Below are 19,720 nucleotides of genomic sequence, written 5' to 3'. Positions count from 1 at the left end.
GAAAAAATATAATAAATAAATAAATTGGAAACCAGCAAGCAATTTATTTAAGAAGAATACATTATTTTAAGAAGAATAATTTTTCTTGAGCATGTTTGCAATAATTATTCAAGTGAAGCATTGCCATATTTTGGAATTTTTTTTTTTTTATTGTTGTGTCTAAATTCTTTTGATTTTTGGTATTTAGAAATTTCTACGATTAGGTATTTTATTCTTCTTCTTCTTCTTCTTCTTCTTCTTCTTCTTTTTTTTTTTTTTTTTTTTTTTTTGTAATTTTTAGAAAAAGTTCAATTTTGAGTTTTTATTTTTTTATTACAGCTTTCCTTATAATAATGTTAAGCTTCCTTTTGCAATTAGAAATCTTCATTATTACTGCTGAGAACATAATTATTACAGTATTATTATTATTGTTATTTTTTGGGTAAAAAAGTATGCAATGAAGGAGAAAATATTACAACTGTACATGAGCCATAAGCCCAAAGCAAAACAAACAACAAAAGAAAGGCAACAAGCCCAAAACCAAAAAAACACATTCGCATTGTCCAAATAGTTGGCCCAATGTGAAATTCATCAACAAGATCTAAAGTGTCTCGGTAGAGTGAAAGGAGTGGAAGAGGTTGGTAGTAGGAGCTAGGTAGGTTCCAATCCTTTGCAATTTATTGAGCATGTGGACATGAACATTTCTTGATGAAGAACAATTTGTATCTCACCGACTTGCAATTGCACTGAGTGTCTTGGATGGATCACCACTCAAATTTCGAAAGATTTTGTTATTGTGTTCCCTTCATATGTGATAGACAAAGTTTGCTAGCATTAACTTCTAAATAAGTATTTTACAATCCTTAGCTTTTTGCTTCCAACTTAAAGATGTCCAAATTAAGAAATTTTGCCAAGAACTAGGGTTTGTAGTAAACCCACATTTATGCTGAATTCTATTCCAAACAAATTTCGAGTGAACATTGATGAAAAATGTGTTCATGACTCTCTGCATCACTTAAGCACAATATACATACATTAGGCTAGCTGCATCATATAATCCATTCAATGCTTGTCAGTATAGACAATTATTCATTGATTAATAATATATTTTAGAGTTCTGTTTACCTATATTACTTGTATTCAAAGCTGTATATTTTTCCTTGGTGGACTTTCATAGCTCCTGCTCCATTTATTTATCAAAAAAAAAAAAAAAAAAAAAATCTATTTCATTGAATTTTCTTGGTGGTTGTGATGCAGATCATTTTGAATGGTAGTTAATTTTGATTTATAACTACAATGTAGATTGTATTTGAAATTTCTGCAGTAGCCTCATTGTCAACAGTGGGACTTTAACTACACATTGAATGAATTTGGTTCAACTTACATTAAGCTAATCAGTTGTGAGAAAATACACCAAATACTTGGTGAATTATTACATATACACAATATAAATACCATACATAAGATTTCGAGACATTGAGCTAAATCCTTTAGCGAGTTTCCACCATAGAAATTGTAACATCATTTGTGGAACAAGCTCCAACAGCAGCTGGTGATGAGTCTGGACCATTATTAGTTCTATAAATAAATGCAGCTTGTTTAGGAGGAAGATCCGATTCATTGCACAACATCATACCAACTTCCGACATATACGTTTTGGATGCTGCAAGGGAATATATATTGTTTTGACATAAAATATATAATACACCTTTAAAGCTCTATAGTTATGTGAATTTGTTACGTTTATGTTTTTATTCACCATTTTCAAGAAGCAAAGATGAAGACCTTTCTCTCTCTGCTGCCCGAGCTATTCTCTTTGCCGATGGAGTCTGTTACTAAAGTCACGTTGCTGGAGGGGGAGCGGAAAGCAGCAAAAATTTAAGTCAAGTGGGAGGGACATTATGTGACTTGGGTCTGTTATGCATGGTAGAAATATTATTTCATTTTTACATTGATTTAGTAAGAATATAATTACTAAGATTTTGAAATAAATACAATGAGTTACCATTTATAAATAACATACTCATATTAAATGGGCTTTAAAAATTTAATAAAATTCACTAAAATTCATTAAAAATCTATTTTCATCAAATTATGTGGTACAAATTTGTGTATCCATCTATTTTGGATCTTATGTGCGAGATCGAAAAAAATTCACAACAGTGAGAACCGATTCCGTTATGTAACGTCGATGCAAACTTGATTCTGTTACACCACGACCGTGTTCGTAATCGCGACCGATATGGCGAACCTTGGACTATATATGAATGTAAGAACAATTGTGAGATAAATATCTATATATGATATTTGTGGTACATACATGGTAAATGTACAGATTAGGAAGCTTATAATGCTTGGTTTTCATATGATTAATGTTCATATTGGCCTGACAAAGTTTTATGTGGGCAAATGGAGTTAGACTAAAAATGATAGAATTAAAATGATCACTTTCGGGAAATGATCGGAGTAGCACAAATTGAAAAAAAAAAAAAAAAATTTAATTAAAATGGTTTGAACATGTATAAAGAAGACTTTTAAGTGCACCAGTTAGAAAAAGTTACATAATCCACAAGTAACAGAAGGAGGAGAAAATTCAAAGTTAACATGAGTACAATTACTAAGAAATGAATGATATGATATCATGTAGATTGACTAAGGTTATGACTTTAAATAAAACGAAAACATATGATCTATGTAATTGACTCCAGTATTTGAAAAAAAAAAAAAGCATATGATTTTTTTTGGGAGGTTCCAATGTAAACATACACAGAAGGCCATATACAAGGCCCAGCCCAAGAAGAAATTACAAGCCCAGACCAACCCAAATGTGAACCACAAAGTCACAAATTCAGGTGACCAAAGTTGTAGTAGTTGTAGTATAGTGCATGGTCTACAGGGCGTGACCCAAGGCGACTAAGGCGGTCGACTAGGGCCTCAAGATTTATAAGGTCTCAAATTTTGCAGGCCCACTGATGATAGGCTTAAAAAAAATAATAATAATAAATAAATAATAAAAATTTGAGGCAATTGACTTAAAACTTTAAAAAGCCTTAAATATTATTAGTCCATCTTAGTATCTCTCATTGACAAAATTTAATATGAATCATATGATCACTATCTCATGCCTTTTGCTTTTTCTTCTCTTTATGTCTTTTTCTTTATAGTAGTCACACAACCTCATATATTTGTTCCCCGTTGAATAGTAAAAAGTTTATTTATACGTTTTCTGCCCTTTGAGTAGTCAAATCTCTCTTATACTTTGTATATATTTTATACATATGATCATCATACTAGGTACAAGCTTACAGTTAAGTGCAAACCAAACACATAATATTCTTACTTTCCGAAAAAAAAAATACAGAACACTCTTGGTTGTTGGCTCCTCAGTTTCTTGTTTCGGATTTTCATTTTTCCATAACTGAACTCTGTCTCTGTAGACTGTAACTACTTATTCAATTTTTACAAAGGTTTTTTTTTCCTCCATGTAAATCATTTTTTTTCTTTTATTTTTTTATTATTTTGATTGACTGATTTTTTCTATTCTGACTGATATAATATTATCTGTTGCAGGTGCATTTTTAGGATTTGGATTTCATGAGGTATTTTTTTTTTTTTTTCTTTTCTGTAAATCATATTATTGCATATTAAGCCATTGAGGTAATTTATATTTTCTTTCAGCAAAGTATTTTTTATTTTTTTTTTTAAGTTTAATTTTATGTTGATTGTGTTTCCTCTTATTTAAATTTCAAGATATTCATTTTGATTGGGCATAAAAAATTGGTTCAAGATATTTTACTTTGACTCGGCAAAAACAACGTGTTCCTATAAGGGAAATCGTTGCGCTAAGACACATTTGTAATTCTTTGATTATTTCCTCCCAACTTTTTTAGGAAGTGGAGTAATTCTCTCACAGATTAGCAATTTTTTTTTAATAAAATTATTATTTCATAGATTAGAATGCATGAAGTTGGAAGTTCTTGTAGAATTATTGTTTGACAAATGAATTTATTGTAATACCGGTGTTTCAATCCAGCAATCCTTCACTTGAAGTCTTAAGGACAAATCAATTAGAAAAACAAATCATTGTATTGAGATAATATATATATATTGAGATAATATATATATTATTTCGGCAACCTGGATCAATTCATTGCATTGCATTGAGGTAATATATATTTTATTTAAGCAAAACAAATATTTTTTTATTTATATAACTTATATTTCGGGTTTTTATTTATTTATTTATTTATTGACAATTATGTCTACAAGAAAATTTGAATATGGGCATGAAAAAAAAATAAAAATAAAAAATAATTGATTCAAGGGCCTCACATTTAAAGTTCGCTTAGGCCTCTTAAGATTTTTTTAATCTCAGCGCCGGCCCTGATGGTCTACCAGAAATTTTCTTTTCGATCTATATTTTTCTTTTTTACTTTCGTATTTAATTAGTTTCTGGACGATCTCTATGAGAAGTAAGCAGCATAAGCAAAATATATATTAATTTGCTTCAGCTAATCCAAAGAATATGGTTATGGGATATTTATATGCATGGAAATTGCTCTCTTGATCTCACATGTCAATTAATTTTGCGTTTGCGTATCAACAAATTTTCATTTTTATGTGGTTAGAGAGTTAGGAGTAGTTAGTGGGAAATAGAATCCGAACCTAGAATTATAAGGCGGTGACACTTAAGTAACGTTGATTATAATATATGGTTATAGCTAGCTAGCATGCAATATTATCACCTTCTTTAAATTTGAATAATTGAAATAGCTAATGAAAATAATTCTATTAACAGAAAATAGTTGGGTCACATTTCAAAATGGGTGAGTGTTACAAGTGGGACTTATTCCACATCAGATGTAACTGGGAGTCAAAGTATGTATAAATAGGTGAATATGTAGTACTATTCAATAACTTAAGTTTTTAAATAATTGGATAAGCACTCGTCTCACCCGTTACAATAAGTTTGTACCTATTACTTCATCCTTACTAACTACCATGAACTCCACAATTGCCGATATATGGGTCTTGAGGTCAAGAAAGGATATATCGAATTCAGATGGAGAGGATTTAAGACTTATAAAAAATGATAGACCACAGTATTACCTAATAAATTAAATTTATTACAAGTGATATCTGAGTTCGAATGAATAATTTGGGGACAACTCATATGACCGTCATTGATCACTTGGTCCCTCGCGTTTCCTCACAATTCAATGGTTGGTGGGGAGTATGTGGCAACCATGCATTGGCGGATCCAGTGTAGGGCTGGGTTGAGCTCCAACCCACCCCAATTTTTTTTTTTAAATTACTATGGGTATTTTTAGCCCAGTCCAAAAAAAAAAAATTATTATTAATATTAGCCCACCTAAATAAGTCCAAGTCAGCTAATGTACAATACTAAAATAAAGGCCCAAACCTAACAAGCCGTATTAATGATGAGTATTGATATGAAGTAAAATATATTTTGAAATAAAATTGTTGTAAAGGCAGTTCTGAAATTATATATATAGAATAAATTCATAATTTCAATATTTTCAAATCATCATGAAAAATAAACAGAACTCCTGTGTTAATCTAGAAAGTATTCAACAAATAAACAAAAAAAATCTATGGCATTATAAATTACGAAAATTTTATGATTTTGATCTCTAGTAGACAAGGAATATTAGTATAAAAGAAAATATCTAAATCCAATAATTCACAAATCAAAGGTTACTAACTCACTACAAATTAAAAAAAAACAAATATAGATGGGTAAGTGTTAGAATTTTAAATTGATTTATAAAATAAAACCACAAACAAAATTTATAATAATTCAATCTTTAAAATTAAAAAAAAAAAATCAAATATCAAACGTGTTAAAATATAGCACGATGGGAGATAAATTTCTTGCTGATTGCATGACCGTACGGGACCTTGTTTGAAAATTTTACTTGAAATTTATTATCGACGAATTCGAGTCTTTAAAGACTCGTCGAGCACAACTTAGATAGATATTTTGTAATATTTGAATTTAAATATTTATCTAAATTATGTTATAAAAAAATTTGCTTAATAAATTGTGTTATTAAATTTATGTTTAATTTTAGCCCACCCCACTGAAAATTCCTGGATCCGCCCGTGCAACCATGCATCATTTAATTAATGTAGGCATGGCGGGCTATGCTACAATATTAACTAATATGGTTAATTTCACTCATACTCCCCCAAGTTTGGCCAAATATCAGCTTCAAACATTTTTCAAAAATAACTATCACTTAGGTTCATTTTTGCTTTTTCGTCACGGTCTCTGTTAAAAACATGAGAAAAGACAACTTTGCCCCTAATTTTTTAATCACATTTATTCCAAAATATCAACAAGCCAAATGACTATTATACTCCGAATTATATCATTTAATTGCCAATACACACTATTTCTCTCTCCTCTCCATCTGAAGGATGCTTCCTCTGTCTCTCTCTCTTCTCTACAATACACAAAACCTTCTAGAGTCCAAATTTCGTACCATCAAGCCCAAGTTCCAGAGCCATCCACATACATTACCGAGCAAATCCATATACCTTCCATCCAATTGCGTACTGCCGATCAAGTGGGTCTGCAAATATAGGTTCATCGTCGATGCCTCTATAATTTGGGTCTGCATCTCTTCCACTATTTTGGCACCATCATCAGTGCCTCTGCAATTTAGGTCTACATATATGGGTTTACTTCCACCATCGATGCCTACACTTTCTCAATCTCTCTGTCTCTCTCTCCACCTGTTTATTTGAGAGTTTTCGACATTGGTTGGGCATACCGGATGTAACCGAACGTACCAAATGGGTTGCAGAAGGTGGTGGCATGAGAGTTGGTGTCTTCGTTGATGGTGTCGACACCGAAGACTTGTCTGCCCTGAGAGATTAGAGAGAGAAAAAGAAGAGAGATAAAGAGAACGGAGAGGGAGGGGATCCAGAAACAGAAAAAAAATAAATAAAAAATTAACAAAAATAAATAAACATATAAATTCAACCAATTAATTCCTAAATCAACCAATTAATTAGCAGTTAGCACTCTAAAAATAAATGGAGTAATAAATTTAGAATTTTTGTCAACCAATTAATTCCTAAATCATACAAATCCATCAATCTGAAAAAACATAAACATGCAATAAGCAATTCTCACAAACCTAAACATATATAATTCAAATTAAAACTCTAACAAATTGTGAAATAAATGAAGCAAAAACCTAATCTTATATAAAGGGTAAACATGTCATTTGAATCATTAAAGAAATAATTAAATAGGTCAAACTAAAGTCAAAGGATAAGAATGTCTTTTTACATGTAAAAAGTGATCTGACACACCTGTTAACTAACTTTTGGTATGTGAGTAAAAAACGGAACAAACCTTTATAACGTCGGTGATAGTTATTTTGGAAAAATATTTGAGACTAATATTTGACCGAACCTAAGAGTGTCCGACTAAAATTATCCCTAATTAATAACTTAAATTTTGAAATTGATAATAATGTGCCATTAGTAATTACAAGTGATATCTGAATTCGAATGAATAAGTACATAGCCCACCATGCCAACATTAATTAAATGCCGTGTGGTTGCCACATACTCCCCCAACCATTGAATTGTGCGGAAACACAAGGGACCGAGTAATGAATGACAGATGAGTTGTCACCAAGTTAAAATAAGACTTTTTCTCACGTGTATTGTCAAAATTAAAGAACGTTTATGTCACCTCACCAGCATCCTTATCCCAAGGATAATAGAGTCCACGACCATGACACTAAGGTCCAGCACAGACCCTGATTAATTTATCAGGGAAAACCTATGATCCCTTCCTTTCTTTGGGTGAAAATATATATATATAGTCAAAGACATTAAAGAATTTGAGAAACAAAAACTTGAAATTATTAAAAGGAGGGCTAATTTGGGAAGAACATAGGCAATTGATATTTTATTTTTTACCAGAATTATAAAAGACATTTTTCTCCAAATAGACATTTTTTCTAATTGAGTTTTAATAAATAATTTTTCGAAAAAAAAAAAAAAACAACACAACTATTCTAAAAAACCAAGCAGCCCCTAAAGGGCCCTAAATCTTCATTTTTTTTTTATACTATTTTCATGATCAAAAAGTTAGAAAGCATGCTAAAAATAATAATAATAATAATAATAATTGGTAAAGCTAGAACTATAATCGAAAAACTAATTTAAGTAATGGTTTTTTTACAGGAATTATGTGCCAAATAAGGAAATACTAACTGGAGATATCTCAACACAAACAAAATCTTACTAACAATTATGAACCTCCATGGGAGTAGATGACAATAAAAAATGGAACAAACAACCCTATATGATGAATGACCTCATTAGCAAACCATCTCATCTATGTTTTATTTTTGGTTATATCCTGGTTTTGATGAATCAAGATCTTATCTACATTGAGGATATGGTATTCATGGATTGTAAATTTTTGGACTTGGAGGATGGCATTATTGGTCCTTTATATAACCAAAAATAGAGTGAAATTTGCATTATAAGTGAAGTAACATGTTCAACCTTCATTCCATTCTCTTAAATTTACATGTATCTTTTTCAAAACACCAGTTAAGAAGCAAAAAATAAAAATAAATAAAAAGGAAAATCAATTATGCATCAAATCTTGTAAAAGAGCTTCATCTAACAATCTCTCAGCTCCATCCATCAACTGAGGACTCAATCTGAACATCAAAACACAAAACTCCATTTGATTGAGAGCACCATCACCGTCCAAATCACCTTCTCTCACCATATTTACCAACTCTTCATCTCTCAAATCTTGCAACCCAAGAAGAGCAGAGTTCCTCTTGAGGCTCTCAACTGTAATGAGTCCCTTATCACCGTCCATCAACAACTGAAACCCGTTGCACAGCTCTCCTATCAACCCTTCACCTCCTAGCTTTTCCGCTATAATCGGCAAGAAATCTTCAAAATGAACCCCCTTTGTTGCTTCCATTGGAAAAATGGAACCTAGCAATGCTACAGATCTTAAATTGATTGAGTTTGTGAATGTTGGTAGATACAAATTTTAGACTTATAGTGTATGCATATAAATAGTAGTAGATATAGTTGATGAGGTTCTAGGAAGTTGAGTCCGTGAATGCCAACCAAGTCAAGGAAGTTGCATTCCCCATTGTTTCTCTCTTTTTGTTAGTAGCTTCATGGAAACTTTACAATGGCCTCGTGAAGACACTATTGATGTCGCTGTTTGTGAAATTGTCAATAGGAGATCTACGACGGTCTAAAAAAGTAGATTGGGACCAAACCTTTGGAATAATTTAGTAAAAGAATCGGTTTTCTTTTATTTTTTTTTTCATTTTTTGATTGGATAAAAGAATCAATTTTCTATTCATGAAGAATAAGAATTGAGATTTATTTAATATATGGATGACAGGGTCGTCGTGTGAAGGCCTTGTGCTCACAGATAGCACTAACACCTCCATGGAAACTTACCAGCCAGAAATTGCTGAAAAGGGAATGGGTCTTATTAGATTAAATTTGATACTTTCAGACTAAGAATTTCCCTTTTCTCATTGCCTTGAAATTGCGTGGAAGAAAAATAATAATAATAAAAAAGGAAACTTGTAAACAAGATTAGTTCATTTTTATAGAAATTGTTTGGTTCAGGATATATTTCTTGCCAAAATTAATCAAAAAAATAGATCAAACACACCCAAGAATATAGAGATTTTACAAGCATAATACATCTGGCACTATGGTTAAGGTAACATAACAAATGCAGAATATACCAAAATACCCTCCAAAAAATCCGTAACAACACTACTCATCAAAATTGACTGACTGCTTTTTCCTGAGTATCTTCGACCAAGCCATGCACCTGACACAACTTCCTTGACTAGGTTGCCATTCATGGCATTTGGTGATTCTAAGAAGAACAAGTTCTTAAATTCTTGGCAACAGAAGAGAAAAATAAAAATGAGTAATGACAGGTCTTTTGACCTCAATTACCGACTCTTCTTCTGAATAAGTGGTTGGGAATGAGTCGAAAAGAAAGAGATGTTTACAGAATTTTTTTTTAAGATTCGAAGAATGAGTTGACAATTGAGGTCGAAAGATGTATCATTTCTCAATAAAAATACATGATATATTGACCCCTTCTTTTCTTTTCTTTTCTTTTCGCATAAGTGGTACTTAAGCCGACTCTAAGGATTCCAAGAATAAGAAATTATGTATCTCAATGGAATAACAAAGAGTTTGCTTCAACTTACACGAGGATAGTCAGTTGTAAGCAAATACACGAAATACCCATGAAATTATTACTATTATAAAACAAATAGATACAATACCTACCATCCGAGACACTGAGTTAGTCAGCATACCACTAGTTGTAATTGTAATGGCAGACCAAGATATAATCTGTGATAGCTAAAGCCTTTAGCGAGGTCCAACCATAGTAACTGTAATATCATTTACGGAATAAGCTCCAACACTAGCTGATGATGAGTCCGCAGGACCAGTATTAGATTTAAAAATAAACGCAGGCTGTTTCGGAGGAGGAAGAACTGTTCCATTCGACAGCATGATAACAACTGCCGACATGGTTGGCCGATCACTGGCATTTTCTTGCACACACAAAAGCGCAATGTGAATGCATCTCTGAACTCGATGGGCTTGATACGAATCACCTAACGATGAATCAACCATGTCCAAGTCTTCTCCTTTTTTCCAAAGGTCCCAAACCTGAAACGGTTTAAGGCATAATCTTAAGGCCAACAATCAAACAACAATGTTATTCTTCAATTTCTGCTATTATCGTATTCAAATCCAAGTAATCATTCTAAAATATATGACATGCATTTTACTTACATGCCCAATTAAATTAACAGAGTTATCTTGATAATAACTACTGTTTTTCCTGCCAGAAATGATCTCCAACAGCAAAACTCCAAAACTGAAAACATCGGATTTTATTGAAAATAATCCCTCCATTGCATACTCCGGTGACATGTAACCACTGTAGACAAAATATGAAAGATTGTTTAGTGTGCTTAATGTTTTATTTTGGATATCTCTTTCACTCTCCATAATATAAATGCATGTCAATTGTCATGCTTACTATGTTCCAACTACCCTAACCGTGTTTGCTTCAATCTGGTCCCCTCCAAAAATTCTAGCCATTCCAAAATCTGATATTTTTGGGTTCATAGCAGCATCGAGTAAAATGTTACTGGCTTTTAAATCCCTGTGGACGATTCGAAATCTCGAATCTTGATGAAGATATAACATTCCTCGAGCAATTCCTAGAATGATATCAAATCGTTTTTCCCAGTCCAAAAATGAGCCTCTAACTTTATCTGATTCCAAGAAAGAAAAAAAATCAAATTATGCACCATAATTCAAAATTAACGTATTAAAAACACTGGAAAGTATAATATATATCTCATTGGTAAGGCAAGAAGTACAAATGTAAAAGATGAACCAAATGAAAGTAGTAGAAAAAACATGCATGTACCAAAGATAAAAGAGTCCAAGCCTTTGTTTGGCAAGTATTCATAGATTAGCATTTTCTCCTCTTGTTGAATGCAGCATCCTAGAAGTCTAACAAGATTCCTATGCTGAAGTTTTGCAATCAGAGTGACTTCATTCTTAAATTCTTCCACCCCTTGCCCCGAATTTTTTGACAGTCTTTTCACTGCAATTTCTCGTCCATCATTTAGCAGACCCTGAAATCAAATTACAAGGTTAATTGGTTTATTTTTCAGATAATGGAACTTTGTGCAAGTTTACTCAAATCCTACTCAAGCCCATCCTACCCAAAACATACCATAAGACATTTATAATGGTGACTACAGTTAGTATTTCATTAATTTAAACACAATTGGATTATGTTACACAATTTTCAGAGATAACTACAATGTACTTCTAAGGAGCTACCTTATAAACTGTGCCAAAACCACCTTGTCCTAGCTTGTTAGCGGAAGAGAAATTGTCGGTGGCAGCAACTATGGTGCTTAGATCAAAGAAGGGTAAATCTGTACTTGTTTCACTTTCAGCGAGCTCATTTCCCCTTGAAGAGTCAGGCAATGGCGACGCTGGACTAAATAACAAGTTGTCCATTCCTCTTTTTCCTGTCACTGAATGCAGAGAAATGTGAGGCTTAATACGTGTAACGAAGAAATCTTACACGTGCTCCGTTACAAAAAGGAAGTATCAGAGTGATTGAAAAGGAAAAGTGAACCTGTTGAGTTCAGTGTTCGGTTGAAAACAATTATAAAATGAATTAGAAGAATAATTACCTTTTCTCTTCTTCATCACCAAACAATAATATGCTAAGAAGGTTACAAGAAATAACACTACAGCAACGGAGACTACTAGAATTGCCACCATCACCTTCTTGCCATGATTGCCATTTGACTTGGAATATTGAGCTGGAAAGAAGAAATCATCCCGATTGATATCACATAGTTTACATATATTTATTTGGTATGTAGTAAGCTATGCATACACTCGTATGGTCCACTTGGGACTTAGCTGAAATCAAATTACTTATAACTACAAAATTTATCATGGTGCAAACAGAATAAACCGAGGAAGTAAAGAACGAAAAGCTAAAGGAACTAAAGAAGCAGAGAGGCCACGAGCGATTACATAACAAAAAGGTGAATTTGGAGGGAAAATTTATAACCATCCTAGAACTCAACTATCCCTCACAGGCAGACAAATCAACTTTTTTTTTCAATATCTTGTTAGAAGAAATTATAGTTCTTTCAATATAAGTAAAATTTAGAAACTCAACAAAATTGCATTAAATTATTTAAAAACGGGATTGTGAATTTTCTTTCCCCCTTTTAATTTTATCCATTGCCATAACTTCGATTGAATCAAACTCTGTCATAGTTTTTTTTTTTTTTTTTTTTTCATCTCAACATTTGTTAATTTTGATCTTTTCCTATAGTCCTATTTCTTAGTATTACCCTCACTGTAAATCACATCATTCTTCCGAGTTGTTTTTTGGGTCAAAAGATTTGTTTGGTTGTGCCTTGTGACAATTTTACATGATTAAGTTTGCAAGGAAACGAGCTCGAGTCGACTAATGAGATCGTAAAAAGAGTTTTTATTTTTATAATATTTTATTACTTTTCTTATCCATTTCAAACTAGGGAAATTGTCTAAATTACAAGAAGAAGAAAAAAATAACAATAGTAATAAAATAAGACCCATATGACATTGACAAATCGAGCTCATCAATAATGGATTTGCAAGTCTATTCAAGATGAATAATTTTTCAAACTTGACTTGTCTATGAAATGAGCCAAAAAAAAGCTAAATCCAGCTCAGCTTATTTGTTTAAGAAATAAATCCGTAGTTTGATTCATTTGCATAGCTATCAGATTTAAAACAATAAAAACTCAAAATTGGAATTGATTGCTACCAACTTCGGCGATCTCAATTAAAAATCACTAAAATATCATCTTTTCAAAATTGATTGCATACCTAACTCAACTGCATCAACGCGTATGTATAAATCCTGGCCCCCACTTGAATACTCTCTTGTGTCCACCAATTCACCGTGCCAAGTGACACAACCAGTCCCTCCACGTATGTCTGCACTTGTGTAACCACTGCAAGAACAGTTCTTCAAGCACAACTCCTCACACGCCTTCAAGTTCAAACTCATATTCACACGTGCCCCAGAAGTGTTCGGAATCTTAGTACGTGTCAACTTCACAAACCCCTCTCCATTTCCACACGCGTCTCGCTTTCTCACGCATCCACCCGACCCGTCCCTCAAGTACCAATCACGTGGCAACTTAGGCTCAAAACCGGGTAAGCATGTGCACTCGAAATCCCCAGCATCATGTGGGTAACAGTCACCATATGCACCGCAAAAATCATAATCATCGCATCGGTCTTTCGGGGCGGACCAGAATCCGACCCATTTACGGTCTCCCTCATGCCAAGTGAGCCTTTCAACAGTCCCAGACTCGTTCACCATCAATCTTGAAAAAATTGAGGCATTACGTATACTGTACATCACGGAGACCTCATCCTGATTGTCAATGTAGCTGATGTTAAAGATGAAATTAGGTGTCATCTCCGGGACACCAGTCCATCTAAGCCCATTCCATGGTCCGGTTCGCCATAACCGGACTGAACCCTTGTACAAGAAAAACTGTGGGAAACCATTAAGGTTCATCTTGAACGAACATTCCCCAGTTCCCGGGTCATTGGGTGACTTCCAAGCCGCTAGGAACCGGTTCAGACCAGTCCTCCGATCCACCCCAATTTTCATTAAAGGAAGCAAAGTATCTGTAGGGTGATCAAAGCCTTGCCATGCAACAACCCTTTTGTCAGCACCCTGAAGCAAAACCAAATTTCCTGAATCCAACAATTGAGCTGAACAAGCGTTCGCCGGAGCTGCCACCGAGACATTCGTTGACCAGAGGGGGACGCTATCATTTCCATTGTGTATAACGAGGTTTCCGATTTTGTCTATGGACAAAACTCCAGATGTATCATTGATCGGATCGTCTCTGTTTGCAACCCAAACTACAGTTTGTTCTGGAACTTTGTTGTACCAAATTCCGATGTATCGTTTGCTAGAATTGCTGGGACTGAAGAACCCAAGCGCAAATCTTTCTCCATTGGAGACTAATATGTCGCCGTGGCCGTCTCTGATAGAATGGTTCGGGCCTATAGTGTCAATGGAAATGCAGAATTGGGTGAGAAGAAATGGAAGCAACAAAAACGGGACATAATACATGTTCAATGATTTTCTCTCCAATGCCTTAGCTGGTGAAAGTTTTAATTTAACTATAGGACAATGTTTTGTGACATACACTATTACACGTTTTAAGCTAGTTCTGTCAATTCAATGTATTTCACCAGTTTAAATTTCTTTGTGTGATTCTATTATTACAAGCGGGACACCCGTGTGTGAGTAGACATAAATGTAAGAAGAATAGTAAGATAAGTTGGTTGGTCAAAAATTTTGGAAATATTTGTGGTACACATACACAGTCAAAAAAGTTCACAATGCATAGTTTTCTAAAGTATTCTTTTCTACATTCTTCTTTTCTTTTTCTTTTTTATTTTCCCTTGCAGGGTTTCACAATCACACAATTCTAAAATCACAAGTAAAACTATAAAACACGCCAACTGAAGTTACTGAATAGCTTCACAATCACACAATTCTAAAATCACAATGACATGATGTAAGTGTATAGAACTTTCGGATATTGTATGTACATATGGACACCATATTCATGTAATATTTCTAAATTTCGTCATTTTTTATTTTACTTTTTTTAAAAAAATTTCCCGTTCTTGTAAGGGCATTCTCATCTTTTATCGTTTTGCGTGCTGGACACCGTGGAGTGTGCCGGTTGTGTTCGAGAGTTGGTTGGGACATTTCATTGAGTCCAGGATTCTTTGAAATGCCAAGATTGCCATTTTTGTATTTTTTCCATTTTTCGGGCTGGACAGTCCCGTGTGAGATCCGCTACCAGAATTGTTGCATACATGGATTTTTAGTTGGGTCCATTTGCACCTCAAGCATCTTATTTATTATATTTATGTGGATGTGAATTATTAAATGTGTATATATAAGTGTGGTGTAAAAATAAAGTTAAAAAGAAAAAAGTGGTGGGACCACCCATTTCATATTTTTAATGGCATAAGGCCATTTGGTAGGCCTCATTTTCTCATTCCCTCACTCCCTCACGCTGCTTTCTCTTCCCCTTCCCTTTATTTCATTTTTCTTTTTTCTTTCCAAACAAATCTTTAAACTTAGATTTCTCTCTCAATTTTTGGTATTTTTGGGAGCCGTCTGCGGCAAAACGGAGAGCGCGTCGAGATCTTCAATTTGATCAAAGCAAAGGTGGTTTTGGTGCACCCTAAGAATTTTGAATTCTAGGATTTGGATTCGGCAAATTGGGAGTTTTTGCAATTTTTGGGGTAGGAGTTTCTAATCCACAATTTTCTTTGACTTTTGTGAGTTTTCTTATAAAAGTTGTTAAGTTGTTTACTAAATTATGAGTATTGTTTATGATTATAGACATTTTATGAATAATGAGCATGACAAGGTATATAATACGTTGAAAGTGATAGAAATTGCTTGTATTATTTATTGATTTTGATTATATGCACTTGAATGATTGAATGTCAAATACTATATTGTCAAAATTGTTAATTGAGAGTTTATTAATTTATTTTTTCCAAAAGCATGCAAATGAGATATAGATGAATTGTATACAATTATGAACTTGACGTGGTATGGTGATCAAAGCATGAAGTATTCATGCATTGCATTGGGCAAGAAAATAAAAAATTGTTTTGAAATGAAATGAAATAATTTTGGGAAAATTATTTTAGAAAGTGTTTGTGAAAACCGTACACCTAGGAGGCTCCTAGTGGTCCATGGTGTCAATGTAGTCTAGTGAGGATTAGGGATTGAGTTAAGTAGGCCGGATGCAACGCTTTAGAGGTGCGTTGTGGTCGTGGATAGTTAGCTAATCCCTCTTTCGTGACACCAAGGAGGTGTCTTGGGTCAGATTACATTAACGGTTTGTAAGTTAAAACGGTATTATTTCGGAAACGATGAGTGACATTGCATGGCATGGCATATCATTGGCATACTTGGTGCATTTGGTAGTTGGTTGATATATGTATGTTTGTTGATGATACAATGGTTTTACTCGACTCCCGAGATATGATCCCGTTATCATACTTTCTATTCTCTATGTGGATTCACGGGGTCATAAGAGGTATGTCTTAGGCACCTCCTACTGAGCGTTTAGCTCACCCCATTATTTAACATTTTTTAGGACACGGTAGGAAGGTGGCGAACGACGCTCCTCCACAGGGTTCGATGGGTTAGTAGACCGTTTTGACATACTTTGTACCTATGATCTCATTTCATTACTATTATTTATTTATTATTATTTTTTATAAACCCTGGGATGACAAGTATATTATTCATTGACACAGGAAAGGACGGTAGTGCCCTTAGTTGATCTCGGGTTCGGGTAAGGACCCGGTTAGCGATTCGGACCCTCGGGTTCGGGTCATTACAAATTTGGTATCAGAGCAATGGTTCGAATACCATTGGACGACGGGTAGAGGCCTACCCAGGGTTGCATGGGAAGTTTAATTGCATGTTTACGTGCTTATGTGTTATGGTGTTTAACTGTTTAAGAAGCATGCTTCCTCGTTTCCTATTTTAATGTTTAATGTTTAATGTTTGACATATATACCTATTTGCTAAGTGCTTATGTGTTTAAATGCCAATATATATAAATGAAGTGTACATGTTATTTGAAAGCATGTTAATTGTGATAAGATGACAAGTATGAGGAATGTGGTGACGGCAGTGGTAAGCACAATGTGTGCAGTTTCATTTTAGTGATAATATGACAAATGGTGAGCACGGTATGTGCAAGCATGTTTCATATGGTACTGTGGGTTACAATCATTTTATATATAGATATCTATATATTTATGTGCATATGCGGTCGAGCCTAGGATTGTCGGTAGTACGATAAAGTACTTGTAGCGACGTAGACGGTTGTGTGGGTTTTGACCTGAGTAGGTGAAGAGCTTGGTTGCTCCAAGGTTTTTGGGTGCCGATTCTTATCGAACGAATGGCGTGGGGTTCTAGCTCGTGGATTGAGTTATTTGGTGTGTGGTCATTTTGATTTTCTTGATGCATTTTGTGCGGTGCTTAGAGCACAACTTTAGAATGGGTTCATATTTTATAGCACGGTGTCCGTAGAGTGTGTGAGTTTCATGCATCGGTGGATGGGTTCCTGTGACCGTGGAGGTCAGGTGTATGAGTGAGGGTTTCGAGGGAGAAAGGTATGACCTTAGGAGGTTAGGGTTTATGACTTGGGTCACGGTTTGGTGCGTAGGTTCTTTTCGAACTAGTTGTGGTAGGTGTGACAAAAATTGTTTGAGTCACGAATGTAGTCTATAGGATATAGATGTTTATTTTCTGGTACGGTCTGAGGAGGCGTGTTGGTTCTGACTGTCGTGGGTACTTGTTGGATTTTGTAGGTCTGGGGTGATATAGGACTGGTTGTAGGGTATGGAGCATTTTTTGTCTTGTAAGAGTCTGTTTTGGAGATTGGGTTGTCAAGGAGTGATTCTCATTTTGGATAGTTATAGGAGCGTGTTACGGGTAATTAACTCTCAGTGAGTTGATTACATGGTTCGGTGGATGAGTGGGGTTATAGGTTGTCATGGTTGTCAAGAGAGTCTCAAGGCAGTGTATAGTGGTTAGTTTTAGTTGTGTAGAGCAGGATTACATTATAAGGCAGGTTGCATGAGGTCATTGAAGTGCTCGGTCATTTACGGATGAAGTGATTGATGGTAGGTATGGTGTTACCAAATAGACTGTGTTCTAGGATTTGAAAGTTGTGAACTGGAGTTGGATTTTATGTTATGTCTGAGGTATTAGGAGATTGTGCTTGGTGTTTGAGGATTCGAAAAGGTAGACTGGTGATTAGAATGATTGAGACGAGGTTGATTTTGTGGGTTTAGTTGTTAGCCCCATTTGACCTTTGTTGGGGCCAAGGGTGTTATGAGGAACGACGAAGAGGGGAGGTAATGGTGTTGAACCTAGGGTATTGAGTTTTATTGTTTAGGCATGTAGATCGCCTTAGAAATAGTGGTTTAAGTAGTTGGTTAAATATTAATGATTGATTGCATAGTTGGTGGTTTTGAGGAGACTGTTGGGTGTTGAGCATTCTGAGATTGTGCCCATTTTATTTTGAGGATTTGTCGGCATGGCATTGCCGTATGGAGGTTCTTTCCTAGTGGTAAATAGTGGTTGTTGTGGGGGGAGTATCGAGAGGAATGGTTATTTCTTGTTTTGATGGTGTTACCTTAAGGATGTTTGAAGAAGAATCATTTAGTTATAGCTTAATGGTCTGGTAGGGTGATAGGTTTGAACCGTTGTTACAAATGAGTGGCAGTAGAGGAGTTATAGTGTGATGTTTAGCATTGATGAGCATAATGGTTTCAAGTATGATCTAAGGATAGATTAGAATTGTGAGTGTTGTTGCATATTGTCAGGTAGGTGATGGGATTGTGTGCTAGTTGAAGTGATTGTGAACGGCTTAGTTTTTAGAACCAGCGAGAGCGGTGTTACCAAATAGGCACCTTTTTCTTTTGAGGAATCAGTGGATTGTTGTGACTGAGGTCACGGGTTTTATGAGCATGGCATTTGAAGGAGTGTCGCCCAGAAAGGTAGAGAGGGAATGGATGGTAAAGTGTCGTTTTATAGAGTAGAGATTGTTAGTTGGGAGTGATTGATTCTAGGTAGCACGGGACGTGGGGATATGGTGTCCGAAGGGCTGTGATTGTTTCTAGTGTTAGTGTGTCATGAACGTCGGTGCTCCTACTTGATTGGTTTTGATTAGCAGGGGTATCGCGGTGTATAGTATGCGTGGTTTCTGTGTTGATAGAACGTGACAGTCCGTTAGTGGTTAGGTCGCCTAGAATCGAGGTCGTAGTCCTATGTGTGTTTCAATTGGTTCTTCTCCTTGTGTGTAGGGAGTTCATTTCGTCTTAGGTGAGATTGGGTATCCATGGTTGGACGATTGGTGAGTAGCGTGTGATAGGGTGTTGGGTGGGTTCAGGTACGAGTGGTCAGTCTCTTGTGAGAGCGGGGTCGTTACCTTTTCCATTTGCTCTAGTCCTGGCAAGGACGTCGTTTATCATGAGTCTTGTTCTCCGTTTA

The 19,720-nt window shown here is 34.8% G+C and overlaps 2 protein-coding genes and 1 long non-coding RNA gene across 4 annotated transcripts; 1 reads left to right on the top strand and 2 right to left on the bottom strand.

Annotated features, from left to right (window-relative positions):
* Nucleotides 1–8,623: 8,623 nt before the first annotated feature.
* On the bottom strand, nt 8,624–8,974 carry LOC132277854 (calcium-binding protein KRP1-like). Its single transcript, XM_059779697.1, has one exon. The coding sequence runs from the start codon at nt 8,972–8,974 to the stop codon at nt 8,624–8,626; it is 351 nt and encodes a 116-aa protein (XP_059635680.1).
* Nucleotides 8,975–10,188: 1,214 nt separating this feature from the next.
* LOC132307063 (G-type lectin S-receptor-like serine/threonine-protein kinase At1g11410) lies at nt 10,189–14,834 on the bottom strand. Of its 2 annotated transcripts, none has more exons than XM_059804725.1 (7): nt 13,474–14,829; nt 12,276–12,407; nt 11,914–12,113; nt 11,492–11,702; nt 11,096–11,333; nt 10,846–10,993; nt 10,189–10,719 (listed from the first exon to the last, which is right to left on the bottom strand). In XM_059804725.1, exons 1-7 carry the CDS (start codon nt 14,741–14,743, stop codon nt 10,414–10,416), a joined length of 2,505 nt encoding a protein of 834 aa, XP_059660708.1. In that variant the 5' UTR covers nt 14,744–14,829; the 3' UTR covers nt 10,189–10,413. The 2 variants fall into 2 exon arrangements, with proteins under 2 accessions (XP_059660708.1, XP_059660717.1); XM_059804734.1 differs by having other exon boundaries at nt 10,579–10,719; nt 11,116–11,333; nt 13,474–14,834.
* Nucleotides 14,835–15,595: 761 nt separating this feature from the next.
* Nucleotides 15,596–17,295, top strand: LOC132307154 (uncharacterized). Its single transcript, XR_009482172.1, has 3 exons — nt 15,596–15,936; nt 16,806–16,853; nt 16,969–17,295. It is a non-coding gene; the product is annotated as an uncharacterized LOC132307154 (long non-coding RNA).
* The last annotated feature ends 2,425 nt before the right edge of the window (nt 17,296–19,720 follow it).

Source organism: Cornus florida, unplaced genomic scaffold (assembly GCF_030987335.1).
Source record: "Cornus florida cultivar Cherokee Brave unplaced genomic scaffold, ASM3098733v1 CherokeeBrave_3.0.0_Hap2_Chr01, whole genome shotgun sequence".
NCBI lineage: Eukaryota > Viridiplantae > Streptophyta > Magnoliopsida > Cornales > Cornaceae > Cornus > Cornus florida.
The sequence above is the reverse complement of the archived record's forward strand: the minus strand, read 5'-3'. Positions and strand labels throughout refer to the sequence as shown.